At 40.7% G+C, this 12,403-nt stretch overlaps 2 protein-coding genes across 4 annotated transcripts; one reads left to right on the forward strand and one right to left on the reverse strand.

Moving 5' to 3' along the window:
• Positions 1-861: 861 nt before the first annotated feature.
• Positions 862-3,474, reverse strand: stpg1 (sperm-tail PG-rich repeat containing 1). 2 transcript variants are annotated; one of them, XM_084379759.1, is made up of 8 exons: positions 3,344-3,474; positions 3,155-3,261; positions 2,977-3,078; positions 2,772-2,891; positions 2,572-2,683; positions 1,915-2,083; positions 1,628-1,818; positions 862-1,131 (listed from the first exon to the last, which is right to left on the reverse strand). In XM_084379759.1, the coding sequence occupies exons 1-8, from the start codon at positions 3,369-3,371 to the stop codon at positions 1,058-1,060; spliced, it is 903 nt and encodes a 300-aa protein (XP_084235885.1). In that variant the 5' UTR covers positions 3,372-3,474; the 3' UTR covers positions 862-1,057. The 2 variants fall into 2 exon arrangements, with proteins under 2 accessions (XP_084235885.1, XP_084235884.1); XM_084379758.1 differs by having other exon boundaries at positions 3,155-3,264.
• On the forward strand, positions 3,456-7,810 carry meaf6 (MYST/Esa1-associated factor 6). Of its 2 annotated transcripts, XM_084379760.1 has the most exons (8): positions 3,456-3,637; positions 4,464-4,579; positions 4,800-4,887; positions 4,973-5,018; positions 5,120-5,312; positions 6,598-6,627; positions 7,164-7,197; positions 7,346-7,810. In XM_084379760.1, exons 1-8 carry the CDS (start codon positions 3,548-3,550, stop codon positions 7,358-7,360), a joined length of 612 nt encoding a protein of 203 aa, XP_084235886.1. In that variant the 5' UTR covers positions 3,456-3,547; the 3' UTR covers positions 7,361-7,810. The 2 variants fall into 2 exon arrangements, with proteins under 2 accessions (XP_084235886.1, XP_084235887.1); XM_084379761.1 differs by lacking the exon at positions 6,598-6,627.
• Positions 7,811-12,403: the final 4,593 nt, after the last annotated feature.

Below are 12,403 nucleotides of genomic sequence, written 5' to 3' on the forward strand. Positions count from 1 at the left end.
CTCATATTTAAACCTGCAATAACCGATTTTTTGGCCACTTGAGGACAGCGGGAACACAATATTGACATATCATCACCTGGGTACCTACTCCAGTTCTAGTTAGTGCCTGGTTGAGGGCACTGACAGGAGAATTAACCTAGCATGCATGTTTTAGTGGTGGAGGAAACCGGAGCACTCGGATGAAACCCGGCCTGGTTTACCCAACTTGCCAGCACACAGTTGCCTATTTACACATCCAGCAGTTCCAGTTGGTGCTGAGCAGGTAGTGTGGTGTTTTTTAGAGCCTTATCACTGAAAACAGCTGCTTGCTGCTGGGAAAAGGACACTATGAGAGCAGAGAGAGTGACCCAGAACAGTAAGGTTGTAGCTGGACAGCTAAATATTGAGGTGAAACTCCCCACAAAGCTCTGCAGAGCTTAAGGGAGCTGCAGATTTGGGTTTTAAAGTTTTGTAGCCACTGATCCAACAATCTAACATCTGATAAAAGGGAGTGACTGATGTGTCCATTTGTCTCTGGGGTTGAACACCATCCCTGCCTCATGCCCGGTCAGTCACATTGCTCACATACAGAGTCACACTCCACCCCTCTGCCTGCCCTCTGGCAGTTGGCACAGTGGTGTCATCTCAAGCTCTCAGCTGTTGCTGTGGCGTACCACTGACTGGACCAGCAGCTGTTGGGGACTGCAGCAGCAGCAACCCTCGCTGCTCTATCATCTCCTGCAGAGAGCATCAGGAAACTGGGGTGAGGATGAAACATATGGCTTTTGGAGTGTTTGGTGTGTTTCCCTTACGTACTGATTATGACTCATCCTCCTCAACAGTCTCTCACTGGCCTGCTTAAACATAGAAACAGAGACCAAATGATTGCAAACATTTTTTAGTTTCATCCTTTCTTTCTCAACAAATGCTGAAAAACGTCACAGATACAGGGACCCATTTACATTTAAAGACGGAGAGAGAGACCGCTCCTTGCAGAGAAGCATTTTGATACAGATAATCAGTTTGTGTGGGTGGAAATTTTTTTTATGTATCTGCAGTGCAGGTTTCCTCGAAAGCTTCAAAGAGGAATCCAGACTCCGGAGACGTTGTAAATGAAGGACTGCTTTGGCAAAATGTGTGGATTAAAGATACCTGGAGAAAGGGAGAGAAAGTTCAACTTAACACCTTCATACTTGCTGTCACAGGAGGAGGATATATACACATTAGCTGCAGCTAAGCATGATTACTTTGCTCTACAGGAACAAGAATATTAATATGCAGATAAACAGTGACATTTAAAAAGTGGGACTTAAAGAGTTAAAGCTAAAATCCGAGGCAGATTCCAGGAGTTACTTTATGATGAAATGTTGTCATTAAATTTTTATGCGCACCTACTTTCCCTTCCCCCTCCTCATTTACATATACAGTATTAAAGTCAGCAATTTCCTACATTCTCCACACTCAATTTGAAACAGCCCCCGCAAGTAAGCAGGGATGCAAATTTATTGCAAACGTAGTCTAATCCCAATTTATTTATTTAAAGCTGTACAAATGAGCATGTGACTACAATGAGCAACCAACAACTAAAATGTCCTGTAAAATGCATGTTTTCTATGTTTTAAGTAATGGATTTGTTCATTTTTATTACCTGGACCTGGCCTCATGTCGGCCCGTGAGCGTTGGGGTAACCTTTTAGCTCTGGATGCAAACACAGCAGTGGGCATGGGACGCTTAGACGGGCCGTTATAACTCCCTATGTAGTACTGCCAAGGGCCTGGTAAGGGAGGGAACTTAGGAACAGTGAGAGGAGGCGCTGATATCGTTAGATAATATCCCTTCCTGAAAAAACACAGTTAACAGAATAGACAATGTTAAACAATCATAAGAAACTACTGAACACAAACCCAAAGCCACAAATATTGAGTGTTAACTCACGGCAGGCTGGTCTTCTTCTCCGGTGCAGGGGTCTGATGTGGACTGTAGGCTCCTGGGCCTGGTACATGGTGGTCCACAGGAGGAGGGATTCTCTGAGTTTTTGATTTGAAGGGCGACATGATGGCCGTGGTGTCGCGCAGGATTACACCGTCTCTCACTTCATAGTGACCTTCAACAGATTTAGGATGTGAGAGTACAACTAAGTTAAATCCAATTATTAGGAAATCTTTTTCCGCTTTATGTTATTGATACTGATATATCTTCCCTTATAAGTCATTAATGGCTGCTTATTAGATCAAAATAACACTATATAAATGTTAACAATAGCATCATAAACATGCTTATTGTAGATTATATGACATTTAAAAGCACTGAAAAGAAATTTTTTGAACATTTTTTGACACTGAAGAACATCAACAACAGCCTCATCAGTTTCCTATCATTGGATAATAAAGGATCCATTAACTTTAATCTGCTGTGTTCTTGTTTTAGATCCGGTGGCTGCAGAAAGCAAAGTTAACTGCTGATAAATGAAAAATAAAGCACCTTGTGAGGGCCTCATTACCTACTAAGGGACCTTAATAAAAACCACTGGTTAAAGGGATATTATGCATGGCTTTACATAGAGAACTTAAAGATATAGAAGGTAATAATTACATGGTGATGGCACATTATCCTTTGGGCAAAAAGAGTAGCGTCCGGTTTTTGACAGGAAAGCTGATGTACCGACGACCGAGGAGGATCTCTTTGGTGTCCTACCACAGCTGACCTGTCCACACAGAAGAAGCAAAAAGATGAACATTTACTACAGGATGCACAACACAGTCTCAGAAGTCTTGTATAATTCACATACGTACATTATATTGATTGGGGGCTGGAGTTTCGTGCTTCGGACCAAAGTTATACTCTTTGCTCTGTAGGTTGTACGCCTTTGGTCCTGGGCTGCTTCTGTGTGGGTTATTGGGAGGTCTGGCAGCCTATTGAAGAGGATGAAAACCATTTTAATATGTGTCCTTGTCAGTAGGGTTCATCCTCTATGGACCACGAATGTCTTCACCTGACCTTGGAGGGAACGAAGCCCACGGTGCCTTTCTTTGAGAAGGACGGACTTTGGACTTCAGCGCTGGAGACACAGTCATAAGTGCCTGGTCCTGGATTTTCATTCTGGAAACAACAAATAATCTACATCACATTCATTTTGCAGTGTCGGTTGTATTTAGCTGTTGATTTATTAAGTTACCAGACAGTCTTGTGAAGGAAATCTCTTAGCTTGAGAAGAAAAGCCCTTCTTCTCTTGTATTATCACCACTCTTTGGTATTTTGATGATATTGAAGCTGGACTAGTATCTGCTGTCAGATCAAAAGAACATTAATATATATATATTTTTTTATTTTAAGATGAATAAATAATGAAAATAAGTTGACTCACTGTAATTAAACTGGTACACGATCCCCATGGTTCAGCTGGATATCAGTTAAGAGTTTCTGTTGCTATGGCGACTGTAACACAGGGTGTCTGGCTCTGACTTCCTGTTGTCTCTTGGCGCCATCTGTCGGTAAGATGGCGGCCCGTCAGCCGCTTTATCCCAACCCGCCTCTGTTTTGTTTCTAGGTTTAGAAAGCTACATCCATCATGGCGATGCATGCGAAGACGACCCCGCCACAGATCCCGGATACCCGCCGGGAGCTCGCTGAGCTGGTGAAGAGGAAACAAGAACTTGCGGTAAGTTACCGCAATTTCGTAAAAGAATAAAACGACTTTAGGTGTTTTAGCGATGAGAATTACAGCTAACTGTAACTTTAATGTCGGCGCTCGTTTGCTAGCCGGGGCCTAGCTAGCTAGCTAATGCTAAGTGCTGCACAGTTCATTCCAGTAGTGCTAGTAGCTCCTGCTAACTCGGCTAGCGAGCTACCTTTACTGTTAGCGAGCCTAACGTTATTAGCCATTGTTTAACGAGTTATATAACGCTGGTTCTGCTGGAAATGTTTAATGAACACAAGCAAATTTTACAAGCTTTTCGATAATATTTTTTTTGAATATTTATAAGAGTTTGTTGCGCTAACGGGCATTGTTGCAGCGTTATTATCCCAATATGCTAGCGAGCTAGCATAGCTACATTTTTAAGCCGCCGCCCGGCTTGGTGGAGTTCTCGCGATATGTTAACTTCATCGGTGTACTGTAGCTACATCTGTGATTTGTTTGGCTTTGGTTCACCTGGTCAGGTTCAAAACATTTCGGACAGCATGATAAGGAAAGTTACAAGTCAGACAGAAAAGAGAGATACCGTTTTAATGTTACACAATAAACACTCAATAGTCAAGCCAAACACAAGTAAGTCTAGTCTAAGTTGAGTTTAAACGAGAAGGCAGAACAGAAAATGTGTACAACACAAGCTAATTTACCTCCTGTCTCTGCATCCCTGACTGCAAATTCACCCTGAATCCAAATCAACAGAATGAAAAACATGTCTACACATCTGTCTGATCATCTGTGCACACCTCCTCCCGCTTTCTCAATTAATTCAAGTTTCATTTCTCCAATATCTTAGGAGACGTTGGTGAACTTGGAAAGACAAATATATGCATTTGAAGGCAGCTACCTAGAAGACACCCAGATGTATGGCAACATCATCAGAGGATGGGACCGATACCTCACCAACCAAAAGTAAGTGTCAGACACAGCAATTTGAGGCTGCATGAATGATTTTTTTGTTTTCGAGTATACACAAGTCAAGAAAATCCAAGTACATAAGCTCAAGACGTGTATAAGCCATTTCATTACATAATTGTAAACCAGACTTTTAAAAATCTTTTTTTATTATGTGAAAACTGACTGGAAACTGTCGTTCCACTTGATCACGTCTATATGTCTGCGATTTTAACAGGAACTCCAATAGTAAGACTGACAGAAGGAATAGGAAATTCAAGGAAGCAGAGCGTTTGTTCAGCAAGTCATCTGTCACATCAGTTGCAGTAAGTCCCCCTCTCACTGGACTTTTCCCACAAAATATGTCGGTTGCTTATTTGCTGAAACTGCGACCTCTGTTTTGATTTGCAGGCTGTTTGTGCACTCGGTGGAATCCCAGATCACATGAATGAAAAACGTGAGTTGTTTCTCAAGCCAAGCAGCGTTGAAAAAGTGTCTCCGATATAGTCTTTAGTACTTTCCAACCCTGAGCTTATGTCATCATTTGTGTTGCGTCAGGTGAAGCAGGCAGTGGTACCGAAAGCGACGCCTCTCCAGATCTCCAGAACCAAGAGAACGAGCCCAGCCAGGAGGACACAGAGGACGTGGACTCGACGCTTCAGGACCTAAAGCCTCAGAAGGCAGCCTCCTCCTCCTCCTCAGGCAGCCATCACGGGAGTCACAAGAAGAGGAAGAACAAAAACAGACACAGGTACATAACTAAGTTTTGAGAAACACTTCTTCCCTCTGGTTGTGCTATTAATTTGACGCCCAATGTCAGGATTTCTTGATTAAGGAGCTCACTCTGTTCTTAGCTGATTAGTACGTTGTATGTACACATCACAGTGTGCGTTTCCCACACACAGACTGTACTCGGGCAGACTGCTCAGGTATATTAACAGCTGATGAAGTATAATTGCTGACCCATTTTAGTATTTCTTATTTTTATATTTCCATCCATTTGAGAGAACAACGATGTGATCCGTGATTGATGAGCGCTCTACTCCTTCATATTCTACCTGTACCTGTAAGGGAGCGATCATTACCAAGAAGCCTCCTCCGCACGCAGCTCATTTGCTATAGTTAAAACAGAATCGCGGGTGAAAAATCCAAGTTTCTGGGCAACTTTATAAAACATACTGCTGACGACGAAAGACCACAGAAAAGACACATACAGGGAGAGATGAACAGTAAGACACAGGGCAAGCCAGGTGGAGAGAGAAGTGAAGGGAATTCAAGGTGAGCAGATCTGTGACTAAACACTGATATAAGGTGGACTGACTTGAGAGGGTAATGTATTCTTTCAACCATTATGATTTTAGAGGATTTTCAGAGACTTGAAGAAGTCAATGTGTTTTACAAGAAAAAGCTACAAATTAGAAAAAAAGTCCATGGAAATAAACCCAGTTTTGCTCATTAGAAATAAACCACAGTGGCCAAAAGTTTTCACAGCTTTCTGGCACTTGTGTTGTGGAAAAAAGACACGGAAAATACAAAATTCTTCACCCCTCTTGTCTCTTGGCAAAGTTTTGCTTTTCAAATGTAATTTCCAGGAAAACAATGTTAATTTTCGGGCAGTTGCAGTATGTTTTTCTCCTTCATACCTTTCTAATAGTTGAATCCAAGTCTGTTGTAGTTGTTATAACAGGCAAATTGCTGTGATTGTGTGAACAAAAGGTTGACAAATGACTGGTTTGTTTAGTTGAATTGTTGTGAACACCTTCACAAACACAGAAGATTTAATAAGTTCCTTGGCAGAGTCAAATGTCGCTGTGTTACTCACCTGTTTAATCTCAACCTGTTTTTCCTGACTCAGGCTTTAATGTTGTAACCACATATTAACACGGCAGGTGCTCCACCTAACTCACTGTGAAGAAGTGATTCTCTCACTCAGTAAAGTCTGGACTGCAGTATAATGTAGACGTAGGGCTTTAGACTCAGGTTGGTAAACTAACAGCTGCTGCTTTCTTCCTTCCCCTAATGCCGCTCCCCCCCAGTCCTTCTGCCATGTTTGATTATGACTTTGAGTAAGTCTGAATTTTACTTCCTGCTCCTGTCGTGTGAACATCCTGCCTGCTGTAAAAACCCCATCCTCAACTTTTCCACCTTTTTTCCTGCTCTCTGTCTGCTTTGAGTTTCAGCCTGCGAGTTTGAGTTTCAGCCTGCTAGTGATTCAATCATACTGCATGTCCAACACTTCTTCTTTCTTTAATTTTGAATGCACATCAGCATCCAGCACTCTAAACTTCATTAGTTATTTCTGCTTGTTACTGGGGTATTTCCATATCTTTCTTACCCCAGGTTCATTTCAAGTGTGTCTCCACAATTCCAGCAATCGACTAAAAAATTGCTGGACTTGTCAGATGTTTGGTTTGACAACAGATTTGTGCACAAACAAGAACAAACACATCGTCATTTAGCGTTCTTGTTACGGGCTTGTTTTAGGCTTCTTCATGATACAGTAGTGGTATTGCTTGTTTTTACCATAACTCCCATCAACAACAGGTTGATTTATTCTTTACCTGTTGACATCTAATGCAGCCTTACTTTGATTTTGTTGCAGATTTGACATGAAGGTGAACAAGAAACCGAGAGCTGTAAGTTGAGTTTATTTGCTTTATTTATCTGAAAAATACTATTATTTGGTCTGTAACTAACAATTATGTTCATCAACAATTAGATTGGCAATTATTCTCTCAATTAATTGGTTTGTAAACGTATTTTCCGTCCTCTGCTCTCCTGCAGGATTACTCAACTTAACAAAGACGACTGGAACACTTGGACACATGATGATACGTGAAGAGAAACACAAGATTTCTGGACTTTGTGAACTTTTTCTGCATTTTTTTTCTTTTTTTTTTCTCCGAGTTGTCATATTTGAGCCTGTACTGTGTGTATTGCTTGAAACATTCCCCCCCCTGCCACCTACCTTTTGGTCACGGTTAAGATTTTTGACCTACCAATCAAGTAGAAATATGGTGTTGCATGTTACTTGAGGCCTGTTGAGGCCAAGCTCCGGTAACACACCATCTTGTATAGTGTTAAAAAAAAAAAGATTGTATTTATTATGTAGATCATTTTCATGTTTCCATTGTGAGAAAGATTTGCTTTTTTGTTAAGCGTCATATGGTCATTTAACCCTCGAATACCCCTGGTTCTTTTATTACATGGTTTGTTTTTCAGAAAAAATAAAAATACCAGTAACGTGAATGTTTTTTGTTTTCTTAATAAAAGTTAGTAGAGGCGGTGCTTTGCATCAATCATCACAGAGGTTAGGGGCTTGTTTGATGTTGAGAATTGGCTCACACAAAATCTTTGTTTCTTTTTGGCAGTGAAACTTTGACGTTGAGCATTTGTTCCCACACATGTGATCCATAAAAAGTCATATGATGGAACAGTCCAAATATCAGTGTTTACGTAACTATTATAGAGAACAGCAAGCACATTCCCTCCTGACTGTTCTCTCAGTTTATGAAAATAGTTAAATAAACAAGCCGCTCAGAGCACAAGCCAATGACAGCATCATGTTTACACAGTGTCGTCTGGCTTTTATCAGCTGCAAACTGGAATATCTCGTGCTTTTTTTTAACAAGTGGACTATTAAAACGCAAGGAAAGTTGTTTCTTTAACAAAATGTTTGTGAAAGTTGAAGCTTTTAACTTGTTTGTCGTCCACATGCAGTCGGCATGCAGTATCCGAACTTTTCACTAGGCAGCGCCAAAGCACATGGTTGGTTTTACTGTAAATAATGACATAAAAGGTCGGATACTTTATATTTTCATGTTTCTTCACTTGTTCAGTCTGGCATTTAAACCCACTGCCAAAGTTTTTTGTATAAATACAATGCAATAATTATTTTTATTGAATGTATGTAGACAAACTTGTAACAAATACACAAAAATTGGAGTGCAATTTGTGCCATCATGTCAATGATTATAGACAATATAACGATAACAGAACTTTTAATTATAGCACATTTCATACAAAAAGATCTAACACAATGTTCCTCGCAAAAGATTAAGGCACTGAAAGAACAATGCAACAAAAACTAAGTTTTTCATTTGTAACTCAAGGACTATACCCCCAATCATCAGTTAAGATCAACACCAATCTGTTAATGTCCGTCAACATATGAAGCATTAATACTGGAGACAGTTTGTTCTCTTTAAAGGTGAAGGTCAATAAAACCACAACTTGTTATAACATTTCGGTTTGTGTATATATTACACAAACATGACTTTTGGAAGTGCTGCTTGGAGGATGTTTTACCTCATTTCCACCTTATTCCAGCCGAGCATTACATAAGCTACTGTAGTTTCATATTTAACAGACAAGACATTAAAGTCGTATCAATCAGAGAGACATCAGATAAGCAGATTTCCCTGAATGTCAAACTATTTCTTTAAAGCTGTCTCAGTGAGCCAAACGCTCTGTGTTTCCTGAATTGGATCCAAAACACATATATTTTAAAGTTCCCTACAGAGTAATCCAAAACTGGAAGTACTTGAATGTTTTCTATGAGTAGCACATTAGTCACAAGTGGTCTGAAACATCACCGCGCGGGGGGATTGGAGACGGGCGCCCCGAGGAAGCAGAGCTGCTGACAAACGTATGATGGACAGACTGGCTGGGATGAGTCCGACCCTGGAATGCACTCCTCGGTTTCATCCCGCTCCACCACAGCTCCAGGGTCACATTTCATCTGCTATGAATGACACAATGACCGTGTTTTATTGTTTCTCTAACAGGCAGTTGTTGGGCAGTTGGTCCACCATTTTGCACTGAAATATTGCATCTAAAGGATGTATTGCAGTGAAATTTGGCAGACATTCATGGTCCCAGGAGGATGAATCCTAGTGACTTTGGTGATCTCATAACTTCTATACATACCCCAACTTTTCCTTTTGCACCAGTGAGGCTGACTTAATTGTTTTTTAGCGAACTTTCTGAACAATTGGATGCACTGCTATGAATTTTGGCACAGATGCTCATGGTCCCAGGAGGATAACTTGATCTTATATACCGTAAATAAAGTCTACTGATCCCCCAACCTTTCCTTGAGCATTAGTAAGGTTGGTGGGATTAGTTTGTAGCAAAATATCTAAAAAAAAAATGGATGCATTGCTATGAAATTTGGCACAGACATTCATGTTCCCAAGAGGAACCATCCTACTAAAGTGAATATCTGAGTTTCATCTATAGTGTTTAGTTTTGTGTGAAACCACGACATCATCTCGCACAATATACATCAATAACACCAACACGGCCATTGTCATTTTGAGGGCGTCGACGTTAGCTTTAAGCTCAAAGTACAGGCTAGCAGAGCTGCAAGAATGGCTTTAAATTCTTCAGGATTTTACTTTCTTCACTACTTTGTTACTCTAAGAAGCAGATATCAATTTGAGAGGTGAAGCAACATCACCAGTGTCTTCACTTGTCTACCTGTTTGTGATTCATAGCTAATGACAGTGCACTGAGCTTTAACACACGCTGGGAGACATACTTTACATTTTCTCCCAGTGGCATTATTTCCTCGTCTCCTCCCACGTCTGCCTTCAGCCGTCCGACACATAGATACTGTCGAGGCCGTGACTGAGACCAGGTTACATGACTCACTCACAAGTCACATTCAAAACTGCTCAACATCACCGGCTACGTCATGCGATCTGGCTGGAAACTCACCCTCACACCAGAATACATTCCACGCATTTAACTTTAGGGTGTGTGAGTAATGAGGCATGAATGTACAATATGTGTTTCACCACTTAACAGCAAAATCTTTGTTTCATTTCCTGCCACTCCAGGAAATTATGGAAAGAATTGACCAAGGCGAACTTTAATTGCGCTGCTTTGGAGCCAAACAGGATTCCAGAAGTTAAACTTAAATGAGTCAACTGTACAGTGTTTTAGGTCATTTCTTGTATTTTTGAGTCCAGATTTGTGATTTACCGCAAATTTGGACAGTGCAAACTGTAGTGTGGGGCTTCAAGGAATCTGGTTTGCTGCCAAATGCTCTTTAGCTTGACTCTTAACATGCAAATGTTTCCCTTTAGGACGGTCAGTATCCAAAAGTGGATCACGATGGCTCTCTGGAGGAAGCTCCCTGATCGTAATGAATGATCTTGTTGAGTTGTTGAAAACCAGCATGTGTGTTCAGTCAAGTGTCAGTCCCACGAAGAGAACACAGCAGCTTTGAATAATGACTCCTTCAACAGAAAGTGGACTTGATTTCAATCTTTCTGACCTTTTACTGGAAACGAATAGCTAATCCAGTGTGGTGTTTGTCATTTCTTGGTGTTGTTACAACTCCCTGATGAAGGCCAGTCAGCGTATGATTAAAAACATTGGAGTTGTGTTTATATCTTCTGTTCAACTCGCCTCAAATATTGTTAAGATATACAGTAGATTCTTAAAAAGGGACTTTTTAAGAATGTGAAACGAAAGCTCATCTTGAACAAGTGATCTAGAAACACCTGAAGTAAGTAAGTAAGTGCTGCACCGGACACAGATACAGATAAATAAACAGCATATCACACAATCTTCCTCAACAACCGAGTTTCTCCAGTTGTTTCCGGCTTTTGGGGCAACTGGACAAACTCCATATGGTTTCTAACAGTGCAGGTTTTGCAGCGGTTTAAAGTTATCCAAAATGTTTGCTACAATCCTAATACAGTGGACTTTTATTGGATTTCCTTTGTATTGCTTACAGCTTTGGAAAAATTAACGGGAACAAGCAAAGTGCAGAAGAACATAGCTGATAAACCACAGATGTCCCTGTCAACAGTTTCATTGGAACTTTATTAACAAATAGTCTCTTGGTCAGTGGATTAAACAAAGTAACAGGGACAAAGTTGATGTTTAGAGCTGTGAGCACCATAAATAGACTTCATATCCATTTTATTGGTACAGAGACAAACACTGACAAACAAGGAGTGGACGTAGCCACCGTCACATCAACCACTGGATTGTTGAGTGCCGCTTGAAGGTTGAAGTTTGGCAATTTGGCTGTTTGGAGCCCAAAGTTATTATATTTAGATGAGAAGATGCAGCTGGGGAGGAACGAGGGATGGATCAGGTACCATCAGCATAGCAAATGTTAAATTATCAGCTAACGCTAGGACCAGCTAGCTAGCTTAGGTTGCATCCGTCATTCACGTTAACTGTGATATTAATGTGGATGCTAATGGAGGCCATAATCTATAAAATTAACATTATGCTGTATTGAAGAAGACTTATTACTAATGATTAAGACCATAAACTCATTAGGTAATAAATCAAGTGAGAAGTAGGGTGATTTTTCATAAGCTTATATATAATCAGACAGCCTTTGCAACCAGTGGAGTTGCACCCAGCTGGCCTTTAGCACAAATGCACTTTTAAGACTTTTCTGATTGGCTTTACTTCTCAGACGTGGAGGTTACGTCCACTTCTTTTAAACATCTTTGAATAGAGGCAGACGGAGAGCATGAATATCTGAAAACCAGGGACGTAAAAACCGAAATGATCGGCCTGGCTCGAGCAAGTGACAAATGTGTTTTTGTAATTTAAGCTAAGTGACCCTCTTCAGAATATTCCTCATCAATCAAAAGCTACAACGGGCTAAATCCCACAGAAACAGAGAGCGCTTTGAGCTGGCTAATGCTCAAATGTAAATTCCTGTAGATACTAAAGACCTGAGATGACTTTAAGAAATATTCAGACTGAATACTGTTGAAGCTGCAGGGTCTCGAGCGAGGCGTAGCCCCCTTTCCTTCTTCTGTGGTCTGTCAGTCAGAGTAATGTCGTCTAATTACTTTAACAGCC

Source organism: Pagrus pagrus, assembly GCF_965226575.1.
Source record: "Pagrus pagrus genome assembly, chromosome: 17".
NCBI classification, from domain to species: Eukaryota; Metazoa; Chordata; class Actinopteri; order Spariformes; family Sparidae; genus Pagrus; species Pagrus pagrus.